Source organism: Doryrhamphus excisus, chromosome 2 (assembly GCF_030265055.1).
Source record: "Doryrhamphus excisus isolate RoL2022-K1 chromosome 2, RoL_Dexc_1.0, whole genome shotgun sequence".
Classification (NCBI taxonomy): Eukaryota; Metazoa; Chordata; class Actinopteri; order Syngnathiformes; family Syngnathidae; genus Doryrhamphus; species Doryrhamphus excisus.
In genome coordinates, this window is record NC_080467.1 from 6,307,275 (window position 1) to 6,327,856 (window position 20,582).

The following is a 20,582-nucleotide window of genomic DNA, read 5'->3' on the forward strand; positions in this document are numbered from 1 at the left end:
CGTCACGCGTTAGTATGACTTCCGTGTACAGTTCAGTGAGCTGAATTTTGTAAATTAAAACGTCAAACTGTTACTTTTTGTACTAGAATGATTTCTAAAGATGCGAGAACACAATGAACAGCATGTCGTGCACGTCGGAAAAGCACAGACTTCGTCCACAAAGACATTTATTATCCTTTCTTATGGGCATAAATATCACTTCCTGCCAGAGTCCAATCAGTGCTCAGCTTTAGACGCTCCACGTTCAGTCAGGGTCCAAAATGTTGCCATGGCAACAAGGATTAGCAGCTCAGTGTTCATGAACAAGTCCATCTCTTCTGAGATCACGAGGGGCCACACGAGGCATCTGTTCCGGGTCTGACAGCAGGGTCCAGACTTGTTCCTTCGTAGACCACCTTGTTCTTCAGTCCGTCCTGGATCATCCTCTGTTGTACTCGCAGCTTGGCGTTGTTCATCCGACAGTAACACCTGCAAGCACGTATACCTCAACAGGAAGTGACGATAACCGCAATGTGTCTTAACTAGCTTAAGCTTTTGTCAAAGGTAAATTGGATTTAACAAAGTTTATATCTGTGATAAGAGAAAACTACACTGACCAGGAAGCCAAGGTGGTCAACAGGAAGCCCGCCATGCCGACATCGAACGACCTCCTGACACGACCTGCACACAGTCAGCAAGGTGAGCATCCAGACATGACTAATCGATCCAATGTGTCTGCTCCCACTCCAAACAGGGGTGGAAGGTCACGTGAGACGGTAACACGCGCAAACTCACTGGTTGCCAAAAAGTGTCCAAGCCCGGTAACAACAGAACCTCCAGCTCCGTGAAGAACCGCCTCTCGAGCACACGGCGTATTCTGCACATCCAGAATTCCCAACAGACGGAAGCCCTGCAAGCGTGCGACACAGACACACACAAACCTTTAGGGACCCACTTTACACCACACAAAAATTATTTCGTGGATCTCGCGAACAACAATGTTTTTGTTTTCTTTGTCGGCCACTTCATTAGGGACGTGTGGCGTTTTCATATGTTTGATGGGATTGTATTCTATTCAGCAGGATGAATGGCGGACATATATGCTCAGCTCTCAAAACTTTTTTTTTTCTGATCATCAGTAATTATTTACAAACTTCAATTACAAAACATTATAACACAGTATAAGCAGAATTACAGGAACATAAAAGTGCAACTGCAGAACAATAACATAGATAAGAAAAAGTAAATAAAGGAATATGTGAGGGATATTGCTTGAAAATCAGAACAACAAAAATAAAAACAATAGAAAACATGTCACTTAAGCTTCTTCTTCATATGAATTGATTTTAGCTCTCAAAACCTGTTTGTACAGGTTCCAAGAAAGACAACTGTTTTGCGTCTGTGCGCATGCGCAGGCTAGCCTTACAAAACTAGCTATTTAACTCGCTTCACATAACAAGACGCATACTATTCTTGGGATCTCTTATTTGCACACACAAAATAATAAAATAAACAAGTAGGTTGGGTCGCTGATAAAGTGGTCGACTGCTGAACTGCTGAATGGTTGAATATCAATACTCTACAATCAGTGTAAATATGTAAAAGCTCAGTCAAAAAGAAAACAACATCTCTTCACGCTCAAGGACGCTAGCTAACACAAAGCTAACGTCAGTAGATGTGTCACTTTCATCGCTCACCTTTTTGTTGTTCGTCTCTTTGTCCTCCGACATTCCAACACACTTTTGCAGATATCAGTTTAAAATGAATTTATAGGTCAAAAGCTGAGGACAAATCCACCATTCTGGCACTCTGCGATCAACTGGTCCGACGTGTTGTAATGTCCGACAACTCAAAAGGCGGAACCTTTGTTTGCAGCGGTATGGATCCGCTTCATTGTAGCAATTTTACATGAAAGGATGAGTCTTATCGTGTCTTTAAAATGACAATTGAACGCAGCATGACTAGTGGAAGTGTACGTAAAATTATAAATAACCAAAAGAAGACAACCAACATGACGTCATGATCATCATTTTAACTAGCACCGTGTGACGTCATAGCACAAGATGTTGGACGGACCCACATCTGTGATTATGACATTGTTTCTTTCTATGATTGTGATATTGCTCTTTTACTCAGCCAATACTCCAAGTACGTCAGTGACGTCATAATGTTTCACTCAAACTTTATTAAAGATAAGACAACAAAAAATATATATAACATGACGACGTTGGAGACGTTCATTCTGCAGTGGACACGCCCATTTGACCCTCTTCCTTTATGGGGTAATGTTTTATTTGGTGTCTAAATGTTCAAAGGTTCTCCCAAAAACAATTGAATGATGTGTCGTCTTTGGGGGCGGGCCCACGGGACTGCGTTAATGTGACACGAGGTGCGCAGGTTAGAATCCCCTCAGCGGTTCAAAGCCTCCTCAACTTCTGTTATCTTTGACCCCGTGGTCATCCTCACCCCCCCTCCATCCGGCCCAGGGCTGGGGGGCAGCAGGTCGCCGTCCTTGGAGCTGCTGGTGCTGGCGGCTCTGGCGATCCTGCTGAGCGTGTGCTCGTAGGGCGAGGGCAGGTACACCATGAGGAAGACGCCGTCTGAGGCGTCCTGTTCGGAGGCGGAGCTCGGCAGCCGCTGCTGCTGGCCTCGGCGGAGGGACGACAGGAGCTCGCAGTTCCTCTCGGGGTCCTGGAGGTCCTCCAGAGCGACCACGTTGGCCAATCCCAGTTTCCCGCTAAAAACCAAGCCCCGCCTACGCCGCCACAGCACGAGGCCGATGACGGCGAGGAAGAGAAGAATGGAGGCGGCTGATGCTACGGCGATGAAGGTGATGGATGCTGCGCTGAGGGTGGCCTCTCCGCCTGGACCCTGAAATCACACGTCGTGGTGATGGTGAGCGCTGTGTGGTGTCATTGGAGGGTTGGCCAGCAGAGGGTGCTCAAAGCACAGCTACGACTATTGCAGTACTCCACGTGACCACTTCCGGGAGGGGGACATAAACACTACAAGCAACATGTTACTTTAAGTGTCAATGGGAAAATACAGCAAGTTCCTCTTTACGTCATCACTCATACACTTTACTAGTTAAGAACGTTAAGAATTACCTTTATAAACATACTTGTATACAACAAAACTTTTGTTTTTGCTCCAATTTTTCATAAGATGGACTCAAAGATCGAAATTCCATTCCAGACAAACAATATTTCTTTCAAATGTTGTTCCCAATCTGTCTAAATGTGTGGTAGTAAGCACTTCTGCTTTGCTGAGATAATCCATCCCACCTCACTAGTGTGGGATGCAGATATGACATCATGATCAGTGCACAGGTGTACCTTTGACTGGCCACAATAAAAGGCCACTCTGAAACGTGCAGTTTTGTCTCACAAAAAGCCACAAAAAGTCTTTGAAGGAGCGTGGAATTAGCATGCTGACAGCAGGAATGTCAACCAGATCTGTTCATGTCTCCACCATAAGCTGATGGATCAGATGCATTTTATGGATGGTATTTTGAATGCCCAGATATACCGTGATGAGCTCCTGAGGTCCGTTGTTGTGCCATACATCCACGAACATCACTTCATGTTTCAGGTAGATAATGCACAGCCCCATGTTGCAAGGATCTGTACACAATTCACGGAAGCTGAAAATGTCCCAGTTCTAGCATGGCCAGCATACTCACCGGACATGTCACCCATGAGAATGTTTGGGATGTACTTGACCGGCGTATACGACGGCATGTACCAGTTCCCACTGATATCCAGCAACTTCGCACAGCCATTGAAGAGGTGTGGTGCAACATTCCACAGACCACAATTGACAATCTGATATCTGGTGTTGTACAGCATGAGGCAAATGATGGTCACAGCAGATACTGACTGGTTCGTAGTCCCCAGACCCCCCAATAAAGCAAAAACAATGCACATTTTAGGGTGGCCTTTTATTGTGGCCTATTTATTGTGTCTTTTGTACTATGCATCACTTCTTGATCATCATTTTTGCCATCTTAAAACAGAAACAACTTCACTTGTTGCAGGGACGGACAAATAGCTCCTGGACAATTTGAAAACCAGTGGAAGATCCACTGACCTGATTTGCTTGGTTCTTCCCCGGTGGAACTAGACGGGGAGGCGGTGGTAGACTTGTCAGTGTTGTGCTGTCCCCTTTTTAAAGGGGGAGTCTGCAAGTTTGTCGTGCTGCCGTTGTACGGCTTCTTAACGCGGCATTCTTTGCAAATGTCGGACATTTTGTCGAGTTTTCCGCTGTTTTTTGAGAATCCGTAGTGTTTCCAAACGTACCATTTAAACGTGGGGGGCGGGGGGGTTAAATACAGAAACTTCCTCGCTGCTGCCTGCTAGGAATGTCCGTATTCAATACAAAAGGCCAAATAATGATGGTGCATTCATTGTGCCTGGGGAACAGCATATGGGGTGAAGTTGAACATTAATAAAATGGCGCTTGCATCAAATTTACCAATACCCACAAACACATCGAGATTAATCTAGATTTCACTCATCAATTGCAGTGAATGAGCTGATGCACTCGCATCGATCACATCGATGTATCGATTATTTTCCACACCTTTACTATATACGTACATACATCCATACATACAGACCCACACATGAACATAGTACATCATGTACTCACGGCAGGCTGTCTGTCAGTGGATGGTAGCGCAGACGCCCCAGTCCACCAGTCCAGTGAGTCTCGACCTGCTGGTCCAAACTTGGTCCAGCTGCTCTCCAGCAGAGTCCGCATGGTGGGAGGCCAAATGGAGTGGATAGGGGGGTGGACACGCCAGGAGCTTCAGGCACTGAGCGTGCTCAGATGGGCAAGAAGACTCAAAAACAACCAATCTGCGAATCTGCGACCTAGGAACACTAACAGCTGTCAGCACATCATCTGCACCAACATGAAGGGGAGGGGCGGGGTCAGGATCACTGGTCCCGATAGGAGGAGGGGGTGCGTGTTTTTGTACTTAGTGCTGCAATGAGGACCAATGAGCAGCCATGAGGACATGCTCACATTTGATTATTATTATTATTGAACCAGTGTCTTTGATGGTAGAATGTAGATCAATAATAATAATAATAATAATAATAATAATAATAATAATAATAATAATAATAATAATAATAATAATAATAATAATAATAATAATAATAATTTGCTGCCCCCCCCCCCCCCCCCCCCCACTCCAAACTTTATTAAAACGTCTTGGGCTCGCGTCCTGTTTAATCACCAGGCGGCTTCGTCTGCTCCAGAAGCGGCCACAAAATCATGTGCGGCTTAAAGTGACGTTCACGCCAAAATATTGGGGAGCATCAAAGCTGCTTACGTTTGGGATGATCCACTGGTGTGTAAATCTCTAATCCTAATAGTCAAGTGAACATTGTGCTGAAAGCACACAAAGCTTCATGACACCATGACACACTGCAGTGGACACTCAACACCCGTAAATCCTCTGTGCGTGCCCGCACATCTGCTCCACACAAAACTGACAGCTCAACGGTGGCCTACTTCCTGCCGCACCAGCAGGAATGCGGGGCGCCGTGTCAGCAGACGTCACCACTTTGGACTAAGTGACCCCTCCCGACCAACATCACACTTTCACAGGCGTGCTGTTAGCTTCAGCATTAGCAGCTCAAATGTTCCATAACATTTTCTACATCCAGCATTGAAGTCAGACCCTGACCCTAACCCTAACCCTAACCCTAACCGTAACCTGGACCCTGACCCCGACCCTAACCTAGCAGCTCGAATGTTCCATAACGTTCGCTACATCCAGCATTGAAGTCAGACCCTGACCCTGACCTAGACCCTAACCTAGCAGCTCGAATGTTCCATGACGTTCCCTACATCCAGCATTGAAGTCAGACCCTGACCCTAACCCTGACCCTAATTCGAACCCTGACCCTGACCCTAAGCCTAACCCTGACCCTAACCTAGTAGCTTGAATGTTCCATAACATTCGCTACATCCAGCATTGAAGTCAGACCCTGACCCTAAGCCTGACCCTGACCCTAAGCCTAACCCTAACCCTGACCCTAACCTAGGAGCTTGAATGTTCCATAACATTCGCTACATCCAGCATTGAAGTCAAACCCTGACCCTAAGCCTGACCCTGATCCTAAGCCTAACCCTGAACCTAACCTAGGAGCTTGAATGTTCCATAACATTCGCTACATCCAGCATTGAAGTCAGACCCTGACCCTAACCCTAACCCCGACCCCGACCCAGCAGCTCGAATGTTCCATAACATTCGCTACATCCAGCATTGAAGTCAAACCCTGACCCTAAGCCTGACCCTGATCCTAAGCCTAACCCTGACCCTAACCTAGGAGCTTGAATGTTCCATAACATTCGCTACATCCAGCATTGAAGTCAGACCCTGACCCTAACCCTAACCCCGACCCCGACCCAGCAGCTCGAATGTTCCATAACATTCGCTACATCCAGCATTGAAGTCAAACCCTGACCCTAAGCCTGACCCTGATCCTAAGCCTAACCCTGACCCTAACCTAGGAGCTTGAATGTTCCATAACATTCGCTACATCCAGCATTGAAGTCAGACCCTGACCCTAACCCTGACCCCGACACTGACCCTAAACTAGCAGCTCGAATGTTCCATGACGTTCGCTACATCCAGCACTGAAGTCAGACCCTGACCCTGACCCTAACCCTAACCCCGACCCAGCAGCTCGAATGTTCCATAACATTCGCTACATCCAGCATTGAAGTCAGACCCTGACCCTGACCCTGACCCTGACCCTGACCCTAACCCTGACTCTGACCCTAACCTAGCAGGTCGAATGTTCCATGACGTTCGCTGCATCAATCATTGAAGCCAGACATGATGAACTCCACCTTTTCAGGCTCCGCCCCCCCGTCTGCCCTCAATACAGTCTGAGCTGTACTGAATGAACGTGTGAGTGAGTGAATCTGCTGTTCATCACGACATTTAATAACGTAGACAATCACTGAAGTCCAATAAGACAAGAAATACAGGAAATGATAAATAATATTCACATAGCGTATGACATCATCATCATCATCGTCTTTGACCATCCCGGCTGTCTTTTCAGGAAGCTAAAGCGTACAACGTGGCGGGAGCGAGTTGGGCTCACCGTTCAGGCGACGATGTCGTAGAGTCTTCCCACGCGCCCCAGCCACTCACGCAGCGCTTGGCGTACGCGGGCGTCGGTCACGTGACACGCCAGCTGGCTTAGGCTGGGGTAGAGCGCCGGCTGGAGCGCCAGAAAGGACGAGTCGGACAGAAGGAGGACCTGATTGAGGACGGTCAACACCATGTTGGTCCATGCCTGCCAGTGTGGGACACGGAGGCACAGATTTATTTCCCAGTGAATAAAGACAGTTGCCTTGACAACAAGGTGACTTTTACCTGGATCTGGGCCTCGGCGTCCCTCAGAGACACGCTGTGAGAGCTGAAGGTGGAGCCGGAACGGGAGCGGGTTTCTTGCCTCAGGACTTCTGGTCCCGCACTGACAGAGTGCCTCAAAGGGGGTCCCTGTTGGTCCACCAGCTGCTGGGGCCTCTGGGGGGGCTCCGTAGGGCACCTCCTCTCCCTGGTGGTGCGGTGGAGGAGGTTCTGCTGCTTCCTGCGCTTGTAGTCGCTCACCAGCTTCCCGAAGCTCCTGTCCGCCGCCATGGAGTACAGTTTGCTCCCCGCACTTTCCCACCATTCCTTTCTCCGGCCCCATGACGCGTCGCGCCCGCTGAAGAAGCTCTGGGGCAGACTTCCTGTGCAGCTGCAGACAGACAGGAAGCAGGTGAGACGCTCACACGGAAAGACGCTCACACGACACCACATCTCACCTGTATTCTGGACTCTGTGTGGGCGTGTCTCCCGGCGATGCCGTACTCGTCTCCGCTGTCTGACTCCTGAAACCGCCTTCCTCGGAAGGTGTTTCCCTCGCCGACGTGGGGGTGGACGCCTCAGACTGGAAGAGCGGCAGGAAGAAGGCGTGACCCGCTCCCCGAGGCAGCTGCGGCGGGGGCGTGTCCTCCAGCGCGCTCTCCAGGTCACGGTGCATTTGGATGTAGCTGCTGCACAAGTCCACGCACAGCTTGTGGAGACGCCTCACCAGCCATGCCCAGTCAGCCCCGCCCCCCGGCGCCACGCTCAGGGACGTCATGGCGGCTCGCCACTGGTGGCGCTGGTCACGGCCGCGTGGGGGACTCACCTGAGGGAGTCACATATACATCAGTGTGTGTGTTAGCATAGCTTTGTGTTAGCATGTCACCTGTGCCGTCTCTTCAAAAATGTCTTCGTCTTCCGAGGAAGCTGAGCCAGGACGAGATGAGTCAGAGCTTCCCTCCTCTTCCTCGTACAGCATCCTCTTCACCTGACGTGAAAAGCGAAAGTGAGATATCGATATCTATGAGATGCAGTGGAGGCGGGACTAACTACCCCCATACCTGCTGGGCCGTCATGGCGTCCGCCTGGCTCAAGATGGCGCTCAGCAGCGTCTGCACGTAAAGGTTGAAGCTCATGGCTGACTGGCGGTAGAGGTTGGCCGCGCCGCACACGCCTGACACCTTCATCAGCAGGTACTTGAGGCCCGGGCGCGTGTCAAAATCGCGCGCCGTCCTGCGGGACCAGATGCACACGCTGAAGCGGCTGCCGTGCCGTGCCATGCCAAGCGGGCACGGGTGTCACACTCACTTGTACGAGTCCAGAAGCAGGTCCAGGATGATGCACAGGTTGGTCATGGACACGTAGCGCAAGAAGCCTGCCGTGGGCCGTCCGGGGTCAGGGGTGACGGGCGTGGCCCTCTCGTGCCCTTCAGGCTGCTTGAGGAACTCCTCCAGCAGGATGTCGGAAAGGTTTTGGAGCAGGACCTGATGGGACAGCAGGCTGACCACGATGGTCCTAAAGGGAATCCTGCAGCAACACAAACAACACCTGAAGTACTACTTGAGGAGAATAGTAATAGTCGTACATTGTGTTAAAGATCTTTCTGGTTCTCGGGAGTAAGACTGATATGGTACCGATATGGTACACCTTTGAAATATCTACCTTTTAAAAATTACTACTACCACTATACTACTAATATCATGACATTACTGCTACCACTACACTACTAATATCATGGCATTACTACTACCACTACACTACTAATATCATGGCATTACTACTACCACTACACGACTAATATCATGGCATTACTACTGCCACTACACTACTAATATCATGACATTACTACTACCACCATTATAGTACTAATATCATGACATTACTACTACCACTATACTACTAATATCATGACAATACTACTACCACCACTATACTACTAATATCATGACATTACTACTACCACCATTATAGTATAACATCATGACATTACTACTACCACCATAATAGTACTAATATCATGACATTACTACTACCACTGTACTACTAATATCATGGCATTACTACTACCATTATACTACTATTATGGCATTACTACCCCCACTATACTACTAATATCATGACATTACTACACCACTATACTACTACTAATATCATAACATTACTACTTCCACCATTATAGTACTAATATCATGACATTACTACTACCACTATACTCCTAATATCATGGCAATACTACTACCACCACTATACTACTAATATCATGACATTACTACTACCACTACACTACTAATATCATGCCATTACTACTACCGCCACTATACTACTAATATCATGACATTAATACTGATATCATGGCATTACTACTACCACTGTACTACTAATATCATGACATTACTACTACCACTATACTACTACTACTTCACTACCATCAGGAGAACCAGAGTATAGAGGCTAAGTTGACCCAAGTTGACTCAAAGACACAGACACACACTCAACACACGCACACACACATACACAAAACACAAACACAAACACACAGCAACTCTCACACACACACTGTGTGTGACACAGTGGTCCTTACCCTACTTTCCTAGTGAGCAGCATGAAAAAAACAATGACATCATTTAGTGACATTGGTACATTCCGTGTCTTCATCAGCACTAAAGAGATGACAGCAGTAGTTTATTCCAGCCAGGGATCATCTACTGTGTCCTACGTTTGTCCTGAGACAACCTCCTGCTTGGACATGCAGCCTTGTGGAGTGTCCATGTTCTTTGTCTGGAAGTGTGTTTGTGTGATGAGTGTGTAGGTCACCTCTTCTGAGGGTGTCCAGTGGAGAGGTGGTCATGTGGCAGCTCTATGATCAAAACACACGACTGGGCGTGCTCAAAGCCATCCTTGTTGTTGGGCGTCTTTGGAGAACATTGAGTGTCCAACATGAAGACCTGCAACACGTTTAGACTACTTAGACGTGCATGTCGCGAGCACCCTCGGTGGTCCAGGGTTTGGGACGGGAAGAGGGGCTGACCTGCTGGGCCATGGCTTTGATCCTCCAGTACTCGGCCTCCGCTGATGGCAAGGATGAGGGGGCGGCCACTTTGACCTCACAGGCGTCGCCACAGAAGCTGTCGGAACCGCTCCGAAAACACGCCAGAAGTTTCTGGAGACACACAAGACAATCATGTAGCGACAGTGTCTTGAACGTAGAACCTCTCCTTATGTTACCTACCTGGATGTTCTTCATAACAGCTCCCATGCAAGGTGACCTTTGTGCGTGTGTGTGTGTGTGTGTGTGTGTACATGTGAGGACATTGACCTTGTTGCACACAGATGTGCGTGTAAGCTGTAAAGCTGCTTAACTCTTTTACATTTGCAGTGTCACATACAGCTCGACAGCTTAGTGTTCAGCGTTAAACTCAACTACCCATAATGCACAGTGCCTCTTCACTGATGTGTGTGTGTGTGTGTGTGTGTACCTTGACAGGTTCTAAGGTAGCAGAGAAGGCTTCCTGCAGGGCGCAGCAGGCCAACCTCCACATTTCCTCTGTGAAGACTGGACCCACTGTCACCAGCACGTACCTACAGCCACAATACATGTTAGCACACACGCGCACGGACACGCACATACACAGGAAACAGTCACAGTGCGTCACCTGATGCAGGAGCAGCCCACTCTGGAGATGCTTTCTGCCGCTTGAGACACACAAGCCACCAGCAGCTTGAAGACGTCCTTCAGCATCACGTTGATGAGAGACTCACAGCCTACATCTGATACACACACAAGAGTCATTCAGGCTGGGACGAGGCCATGTAAAAACGATAGGTGAGGTTCGTCACCTGTGTGTATGAAAGTGTTGACGTGCTCCACCACCAGCTCGCAGCACAAGCCGATGGCATGTTTGAAGTTAGCTGCCGCCACGTCCCAGTAGGCATAGTCGCCGTGGCTACGCTGCAGCCACAGTGACATCACAGGAAGCAGCAGCTGAACCACTGCGAAGATGGCGAAGCCCGGACCTGCGGAGAGGGACTTGAGCCATTCTGTGTTTGCGGATGGAAAGTTACAGCAGGTGGCGGGAAAAAAGGTAACCTGGCACGGCAGCCACCTCCCTCAGCAGCAGGAAGAGCATTTCCAGGGTGGGCGGCTGGTGTTGGCGAGGACAGTTTGAGACCGACGCTGTCAGCTGCTCCAGCAACAGGATCCACACTTGGATCAGACCTGTGGGACGCCACGGAGCCGTCACTCATCAAAAGCGGCGCGAGGAAGACTCACCGCAGCCGGAGAGAACGCTGTCCCCACCCGTGTCGTCGTCAAACTCCTGCAGGACGCCGTCCATTCCGTCCTCGCTGCTCACCGAGCGCTCGTGTGTCCTGGACGGCAGGCTGGCTAGCCGCGCCCCCAGGAAGACGGGCTTGGATGGCATCTTGTAGATATTGGCAAGCAGCTGTGAGGAAGAGCAGCACGGGTGTCATGTGACCAATGTCGAGGAAGCTGGCAGCCAAAAACAGGAAGTTGCACCTGAGAACATCTGTGCAGGTAGTCCAGCGCTGGCAGGCAGAGGTCGGTCGAGCTGGCAGAGGACGTCAGGACGCAGTCGCCGATCTCCCTGTAGTCCACCTCGCCTACAAGGTCAGCGAGAGGTCTCGTTAAGACTTCCTGTCACATGCTGTCACAACATGCACCCTCCATGCTGCACCAAGAGCACTGACCTAAGCCTTTGACGAACTTCATAAGGCACATGATGTAATCTGTGGCTGCGTTGGCAAACACCTGGATGTTGTCCGTGCTGATGAACGCCTCAAAGACGTCAAAGACGGGCGCCTGACACTTGACGCCTGCGACGACCGAAGAAGTCTAGTTGACGCCAAGAGTGCTCCCAAAAGGACTGCTCACCATGTCACACCCACCCACAGAATAATCTCCGAGCAGGTAGTCTTTGGCGTCCACCTTGCTGCCGTGCACGGTCCTCAGAGCACTGAAGAGAGGCCGCCATCCTGACAAGATGTGAGGAGAACACATCTCCACCAGCTCGCCGATGGACGTCACCACCTGTACCGAGTTGCCCACAAGCATGACCGCTTTACCTTTTCTGTACTTGTTGCTAAGTAGCCTGCAAGCAAAGGGGTCACCTGGTCTTGGACGTCCTCGTCGCACAGCTCCAACTGCATGATGTGCTCAAAGGGCCGGAAGAGCGCTTCGTTAAAGTGGAAATGCGGGGGCTCCACCCAGCTGGTCAGAACCTCGGTCAGGACGTCATGGATGAAGGAGACGGCCTTCTGGGAAACGTGGCGCTCTTTGTGACAAGCTGCCTGCAGTGAGACAAACACACACATTCACCTGTCAATGTTCCCAATCAGCACCAACCCGTTACCACGGCAGCAATAGGGGCCCACTGCTGTTGTTCCCTACCTCCACCAGGTGTGGCGCCACCACACTCCAGGCCCTCATCATGTGCAGCAGCGGCCGATTCTTGTTCCGAACGATACGCAGCATGGCTTCCCCAAGACGGAAAAGATGGAGGGCGCTGTGGCATTCCAATATGGACTTTGCTTCTCCTGCATAACAATAATAGGAATAGTCATAATAGTCAGCTTACACGCAATGAAATAATCACAATGAGCACGGTGGGCAAACTGTGGCCCGCTACATGTTTTGCTGTTGTGGCATGCGGATGTGTCGGATCCAAACTGTAGGTTAAAAAAAAACAAAACAATCCACAACACAACAACTAGAGCACCATGAGGGCATACAAATAAATATCCCTACTACAAGGCATGCTGGGTAGCTTGTGGTATTCTGTTCTCCCAAACATTCTTTTCTCCCATTTCATTGTTTTGTCCCAACAAATGGGTGTAAGTAAATACATGCTCAATTATTGAAACAAAACATCATATCTTTGCTTTACAGAGCACATTAGTGTTATATATGCATTCATTCATTCATTTTCTGCCACTTTTCCTCACAAGGGTCGCGGGGGTTGCTGGAGCCTATCCCAGCTGTCTTCGGGCAAGAGGCATCGTACACCCTGGACTGGTGGCCAGCCAATCACAGGGCACACATAGACAAACAACCATTCACACTCACATTCATACCTATGGACAATTTGGAGTGGCCAATTAACCTAGCATGTTTTTGGAATGTGGGAGGAAACCGGAGTACCCGGAGAAAACCCACGCATGCACGGGGAGAACATGCAAACTCCACACAGAGATGGCCGAGGGTGGAATTGAACCCTGGTGTCCTAGCAGTGAGGTCTGCGCACTAGCCACTCGCCCACCGTGCCGTCCGTAATATATACAGTAATTAATAATTCATTAATTTTAGTCAAGATATCCTAAGGGCCAATCAAAAACAAACTAAATGGGCCACACAGGAACACTGTACTTTTTTTTTTACATTTTGGGCACTTTTCCTTGAAGGCATCATGTGTGACCACCTTGTGAGTGCAAATCAACAATGAAGAAAGCATGTGTGTGTGTGTGTGTGTGTGTATACCAGGCATGGCCAGTGAATAGTCGCCGGTTTCTGTGACGGAATCAAACAACTGAGACTGGGATGCCTTTCGCAGCTGCTGCAGGAAGCCCACCAGAGCCATCAGGTTCAGTTTGGTGGCAGCTTCCTCAAACAACCTGCAACACACACACACACACACATTTTATTGACTCTGTGACTTTGACAAGGATAAGTGTGTGTATGCTGTCGGACATGTGTTTGGTCCATCTGCTGCAAAGATCAGACAGATTTAGGAATGTTTGGAATGACTCCTAAAAGCAGCTTATATAACAACATGATCCTGCATGTGTGTGTGTGTGTGTGTTGTTTTCTAAATACAGTCTGCAGCCATGCTGCCACCTGAAGGCTGTGGAGCAGCAGTTGTTATGATTTAGTTTTTGCTCTTCCTCGGTCCCACCTGTCCGTCTGCGTTGACAGCGTACAAACCGCCTTGGCGGCACCAGGTCCCGTCATCAGACTGCCACCTTTCAGGTCCAGACCCCGCCCTCCTCTCCCGCCGTCACCGAGCAGCTCCTGGATGGTCGGCGGCCTCATGACTGGCGGACAGGAGCCAGACTCCAATGCTTCATCTTGGGGCTCGTAGGTGGGCTCCAGGATGCCGTCCGTGGGGGCCGCCTGCTGACTGCGCTGGGCGAGGGTGGGCAGCGATGGCGACTGAGAGGAGGCGTCGCTGAAGTGACTGTGCTCCAGAGAGCTGATGTACTCCGTCACCCTGAGGGACATTTGCAGGGTCACATCATGGGGAGCCAAAACACACGTGTGCGCGTGCGGCATGTTATTGTGCTGCGGCGTCACGTGCACACACCTGAAGACGTGCGGCCAACAGTCGTGGTTGTGACTGCCCATCTCCAAACCCACGTTCAAGATGGCATCCATGCACAGGACGTGCGCAGTGTGCAAGCGAACACCTTGAGGACGCGCCATCTGCTCCAGACGCTGCTTCACTGCACACACGCACACACACACACACACACACACACACACAAATCAGGTGGTTGCAGGTTGCACGTCAGCCACTAAAGATCCGTCCTGAGTGATGTCCCCACCTTGCGTGATGGCGTCTCCCACCTCTGCTCCCTCCCTCACCTCATGCTCCTCCTGCACGCAGGAAGCGGCGGCCATTTGGGCCAAGGCGGACGCGCAGTTTGCAGCCACACCTGAAGACACACACAATTGTGATCACATGATCACACAACGATGCCGTTGTTTGGGTGTGACCTACCGAGGACGCAGCTAAGTGCGGCAGCCTTGCGTAGGCCATCCAAACTGAGACAAATGGCATCTCGCTCCCTTTGGCTCTGCTCCCGTACGAACGCCAGGCCCTTGGAGCTGCCCGCCATGCGGCCCGTCAGCGGCGTGGACAGCACGTCCATCAGGTTCTTCCACACCCCAGACAGGATGAAGCGGGAGAAGACGGCGCCTCCTGGAATGGTGGAGAGTGTTACCATGCCAACCGCCCTGCCCAGTCAATCAAGTGAGCCACCTACCCGCCGTGACAGTGTCGGCAGGTGCTGCGTCGCAGGAGAGGGCTGATTGGCTGGACATCCTGATCAGCTGACCACCAATCACACTGCTCCCCAGACCATCAATGTCTGAGGGGAGGAGCATGTTTTCATTGCAATTGCCTTCCATTACATTTGTGTGTGTGTGTGTGTGTGTGTGGCGGTACCACTCAGCATGGTGATGAGCGGCTGCGTGCATTCCTCCTGTGCACCCCAGTAGCGCGCCTGTCCCAGGAGGTCTCTCTCCAAAACCTGGTGGTACACCTCCTCGATCCAGGCCTGAGACAGGACCACCATCACGCCGCTGCTCTGGATCATGCGCACAAACTCCTTCTACAGCAAACAGGAAATAAGCATGGTCACATGAGCATGCCACACACACACACAGCAGCTGCTTGGTGTGCTTGGTGGCCCCTCACCAGGCCGAGGGCGGGAGGGAGCGCCCTCCGGTGGTAGAAGTTGCACTTGCAGAGTTTAAGGTTGAACAGCAGAGCGTAGAAGGACAGCAGGTAGATTCCGTCCGCATTCATCAGTGACTGACAGCTCAGCATTAGCCCCGCCTCCACTCCCGGTGAGGGGATGCCACCTGCAACGTGCACACTCATTATTCTGGTCGTCAGCCGTGCACGTGCACATGCACTAACCGGCCTGCAGTCCGGAGCAGAACGTGTGGGAGAAATTCTGAAGCGTCTGGTCCACTTCAGTGGCGGTGCCCAATGCCAGGAGGCGAGGCAGCAGCGCCGCCAGCGACTGAACAAAAAGCCGAGCACTGTGTTGGTCCGCCTCCTGGTTGTGGAGCAGCTTGAGCGAGAGTGCAGCCGTGCGCAGAGAACGCTGACCCAAAAACTCCCGAGGAGTGTGCTCGTCCTCGTCGGCCAGTGACACGTTGTCAGAACCCATGTCTGATACATCAGAACGACCCGAGTCTTTCTCGGCCGCCATCGAGTACTGGTCGCATGAGTCGAGCTCGGTCCGAGACAAGTCCTGCTCCTCCACACTGCCAACATAAACACACGTGTATGACACTTTTAAACACTAAACACATACGCGTGTGCACACACACCTGAAGTTGCTCTCACTGTAACGCGAGCCTCCTCCATGGTGAGCCCTGGTCCTGGACTCCACAGACAGGAAGTTGGTGATGTCAGGGTAGACGAGAGCGTGGCTTCTCTGGACCACATCAGGAGGAACCGCCCCTCCTCTTTGTGCCCCGCCCCTGCCGTCCAACTCCTTCCCATCTCCTCCCAACTGGATGCCCTTCTCTGTTTCCAGCTTGCCGTACTCCAGGTCACCACCAGAGGGCGACGAGAGGTCGTGCTCTTCGGGAGGGGCTTGGCTCAGGTGCGGCAGTCCAGCCTCAAAGTCCAAAGTGGTGTGGCCCGTGTCTGTGGTGATGCTAATGCTAATATCGGGGCTGCGCTCAACTGCGGCAGCCATGTTGGCGGAGGCGTCCCAGGGCGCTCCCTCAGACAGGAGATGCCTCTGCCACAGGAAGTCTGCCTCGTTGACTTCCATGGACTCGCGCGTCGACTCCGTCCCGTCTTTCAGCTCGTCCGCGCGCCGCAGGATGAGGCAGGCCTGCGGAGATGCGACTGTGGTCGTCTCTGCTGCAGCAATGGGGTCACATGGTATGGCCTACCTGCTCGGGTGTGAGGCCCCGTCCCCGTGACAGGTCCTCCAACGCTTTCAGTAGAGCACACGTACAGGACACCGACCAGAAACAGGCTTCGATGCCCCCCTTTACACATGCCTCTGTCATGCCATCCATTACCCTGAGACAACACACAAATCATGATGGTTATGATCACGTCAATATTTAAGACAGGAGGTACAATTATACTTTGGGTCATACTGATGATTTTTCTCATTTATCTATTACCATTTTCAAGCTACAAGTTTACAAGAAGCAGACTAAAGAACAAAAAGACGAAACGTCAAGGAGGTACAGACAGCCGCAGCAGGTCCAGGTGAGACTTCCTCTTGGAGAAGGAGCGCTTCCTGCTCTCAGGCTCGGCCACGCACGGCCCAGCCAGGTCGAACAATCTCTGTGGGCTTCCCAGGATCTGAAACACAAACATCAATGCTGATTCGAACGTTCCTACCGGCTGACACAACGAGCATCAACGGCTCCGCCCCCCCCCCCCCCCCCCCACCTCCTTCATGATGCGTATGGCCTCGGTGCGGTGCTGAGGAGGCGGATAGAGGAGGATTCTGTGGTAGAGGGACTGCAGCACCGGCTTCATGGACTCCACGCAGCTCACCAGACGCACAAGCTCGGCCGCCACATAGCACACGGTGCGCACCACCGCCGCGATCCTGGCGGGGGCGCTGGATGAACAGCCCGACCCTCTGCCTTGATCCGACACCGCTCCGACGGTAGTCTCCAAGTCCAGACTCGGTCCTGGAGGGAAAACACACATACATGTCGTCATTGTCAGGACGCAACGTTCTCCATTATTCCGAACAACACAGCATGAGAACTTACCCAGGCTCAGTCTTTCGGCCTCTGGCGCCCCCACGTGGCCGTGGTGGGAGGTGATGGTTTTGTCGCTGACTGGGTTTCCCATGATGGCCACAAGGGACGGACACAGCTGCTTCCTAGGAGAACGATGACATCGACAAATGTATTATTACACTATGACGCAGATTCTCGGAAGTAATGGCTGCCCGTACTGCGTGCGTACCATACGAGGTCGGTGAAGCCTCTGGACAGGTGCATAGTGGGGGGGCAGCTACTGAGCATGGACAGGATGCTCTCCAGGTAGAGCAGCTGCAGCAGCTGGTTGCTACTGGAGGAGGACAGTGGTGTGACATCATCAGCGCATCACATGACACATGTAAAAGAAACAGGAAACGAGTACCTGGCCACTTACCAGTCCACCGACTCCAGTTTGTCACAGAAACATGTCAGGACCATGACCACGTCTTCACACAGCGCCTGGCTGGTGGGTGACACTTCTGCACGCCAAACACACACGTGTTGTAAGTCAAAACGTCCACAACAAAGTGTGCACCGTACCACTTCGGGGCCGAGGAGGGGTGTACCTCTTCTCTGCAGAGGGAGGGCAGCCGGCTCCTCTCCTTCCGCTTCCTGTGGAGGACAACACCATCATCATCATGCAACATGCATGTAAACATGTCATCTATTGAACTCATCACAGGCAGTGTTTCTATGTGTGTGATCATGTGACCTCCTGTCTGTGTCGCAGCTGCAGTGTCAAATCTCCCAAAATCTGACTGAGCGTGGCTCGCACCGCCGTGTTGATGCTCCGCTGGTGACAGCTGCACGCATATGTCTCCATGCACACCTACACACACACACAATACAGTCACAGCCGCTTGGTGATAGGGTTTCCATGGCAACATCATAGTTATCGGTATCCATGATGAAAGGTGCAGCAGCTAATGTCATCAAAGATGACTAGGTATCTAGTTACCTGAGCGATACGTAGGATGGAGTCTCCGTTGATGTCAAAATTTGGCGAGTATGTGATACAGAGGAGGACCTGCAGGGGCACCAAGACAACATCATGGAGGACGCCATGAGATGAGATGGTCCTTGCCGTGAAGCTTCTTACCTTCATCACCTCCACCTGCAGGTCCTCATGCAGCGAGGGCGTCACTCTGACCGCTTCCAGCATCTGACTTAGCAGCTGCTTCTCTATCGGCTCCGCCTCCTTGCTGATTCCGCCCACAAAACGGTCCTCACACAGGAGCTTCTAATGGAGACGTGGAGACGTCAAACAGAGCATGCTATCCAATCAGAGCTGAGGGCGGAGCTACGCACCTGCATGCCGCTCAGTGCCGTCTGACCCAGTTTGACGTTTTTGGACTCCAGCGCCATCTGAAGGGGCAGCAGACAGCGCCCCCTGCAGACAAACACAAACAACTCCATGTCTTACCCATAATATACTCTTATGACATCATTGTCATTCATCCTTCATCACTTATTCATGTTGGAAGGCTCATGTTACACTCAGACACACCACAGAATGATGGAATGTTCCAGAACCCCGTCTTACCGCAGGTCAGCTGGGGATAGCTTGGCTGATGCATGCTGGGACTCCAGAGTTTCTGAAGAAAACAAATGATGTTATTCATGTTCCTCCCAGCTCAGTGCTGTGCTCTGGTGTGCACCATCTGATGTAAGTGTGCTTCACCTGGTGTAAGTGTGCATCACCTGATGTAAGTGCCCACCACCTGATGTAAGTGTGCACCACCTGATGCACACTGAGGAACGAACACCTTCATGGTGTCTACTTCCTGCAGCGGTCTCCTCGCTCCAGAAGGCGTTCAGGCGCAATTGTAATTGTTAATGCTAGGCTCTAATTGTTGATTTTTATTCACGTACCCGTGACAATTGGCGTACCCCACTTTGGGAAAGTATAGCGTCTCCCACAAAGAGATTAACGTCCCTAATTATAACACTGTGATATCTGCTTATGAGTGACATTTCTTTTGAAATATGAATAACAATCCATTATGAAAGCAAACTGTGTGAATCAGATTCCACAGGAGGAAGGTATGACTAAATAAACGATATAAATGACATGAAGAATTTCAGGTTAGTGACGTTAGCCAGTTAGCTAGTTAACACTGACGTGAAGGAAAAAGCAAATAAAGAGGTATTCTAGCAACAGAATGTAAAGGTCACCTATGAATGTATATCTACCATTTTATCCAATATTAATAAAAAAAATCACACAATACAAATATTGATACACACGCCCACCACCACCTTCCTAAAGAGCAGCAGGTGGATAACCACCAAGCCTCCCCCATCCTCACCCCGCCCCCTGCACAGCTCCCACATATACACAGAGTCCGGGTGTTAGCCTACCTACCGTAGGCTAGCAAGCAGGCGTCACGGAGGTTTTTGTGCTTATGTCCGGCTGCTTCTTTGTGGAGCTTCCGCAGAATATCCTCCATGATGGCAGCTCACCGGGGCTGAGTATGTGGGGGTCACACGGAGGTCGCTGGGTGCTCGTTGGCCGTGCTGAGGTCCGCTGTCAGCATCCTGGCCCCCCTCAGGAGCAATGAAGGATGATTCACACAGTCGCTGACGTCACGGAAGCTGCAAACCAGGAAGTGCTTGTCAATCGCTAGAAAAACACGCCCACGCCGACAGCAGAGACGACTTAAAGCGTGACTTCCTGTTTGAACAGAACTTTCACAGTAAAAGTCGTATTCACAACGCTAAATGGTGACG

The 20,582-nt window shown here is 50.9% G+C and overlaps 2 protein-coding genes across 6 annotated transcripts; both read right to left on the reverse strand.

The window, feature by feature from the left end:
* Window positions 1–150: 150 nt before the first annotated feature.
* On the reverse strand, window positions 151–1,988 carry LOC131108473 (cytochrome c oxidase assembly protein COX20, mitochondrial). The gene is made up of 4 exons (XM_058059443.1): window positions 1,677–1,988; window positions 775–889; window positions 597–660; window positions 151–468 (listed from the first exon to the last, which is right to left on the reverse strand). Exons 1-4 carry the CDS (start codon window positions 1,707–1,709, stop codon window positions 324–326), a joined length of 357 nt encoding a protein of 118 aa, XP_057915426.1. The 5' UTR covers window positions 1,710–1,988; the 3' UTR covers window positions 151–323.
* Window positions 1,989–6,815: 4,827 nt separating this feature from the next.
* On the reverse strand, window positions 6,816–20,469 carry arfgef3 (ARFGEF family member 3). Of its 5 annotated transcripts, none has more exons than XM_058064539.1 (41): window positions 20,218–20,469; window positions 19,396–19,447; window positions 19,161–19,242; window positions 18,952–19,089; window positions 18,811–18,879; window positions 18,565–18,681; window positions 18,419–18,464; window positions 18,247–18,331; window positions 18,058–18,162; window positions 17,859–17,971; window positions 17,527–17,774; window positions 17,324–17,436; window positions 17,013–17,145; window positions 16,437–16,951; window positions 16,018–16,370; window positions 15,793–15,959; window positions 15,541–15,706; window positions 15,359–15,463; window positions 15,094–15,294; window positions 14,918–15,028; window positions 14,677–14,815; window positions 14,269–14,583; window positions 13,854–13,987; window positions 12,768–12,913; window positions 12,488–12,667; window positions 12,266–12,407; window positions 12,068–12,193; window positions 11,877–11,980; window positions 11,658–11,802; window positions 11,448–11,576; window positions 11,198–11,374; window positions 11,014–11,128; window positions 10,837–10,939; window positions 10,389–10,520; window positions 10,175–10,305; window positions 8,669–8,887; window positions 8,422–8,593; window positions 8,247–8,348; window positions 7,819–8,186; window positions 7,385–7,751; window positions 6,816–7,304 (listed from the first exon to the last, which is right to left on the reverse strand). In XM_058064539.1, the coding sequence occupies exons 1-41, from the start codon at window positions 20,300–20,302 to the stop codon at window positions 7,113–7,115; spliced, it is 6,642 nt and encodes a 2,213-aa protein (XP_057920522.1). In that variant the 5' UTR covers window positions 20,303–20,469; the 3' UTR covers window positions 6,816–7,112. The 5 variants fall into 5 exon arrangements, with proteins under 5 accessions (XP_057920522.1, XP_057920521.1, XP_057920519.1 ...); XM_058064538.1 differs by having other exon boundaries at window positions 18,058–18,159; window positions 18,952–19,092; XM_058064536.1 differs by having other exon boundaries at window positions 6,817–7,304; window positions 18,952–19,092.
* Between the last annotated feature and the right edge of the window lie 113 nt (window positions 20,470–20,582).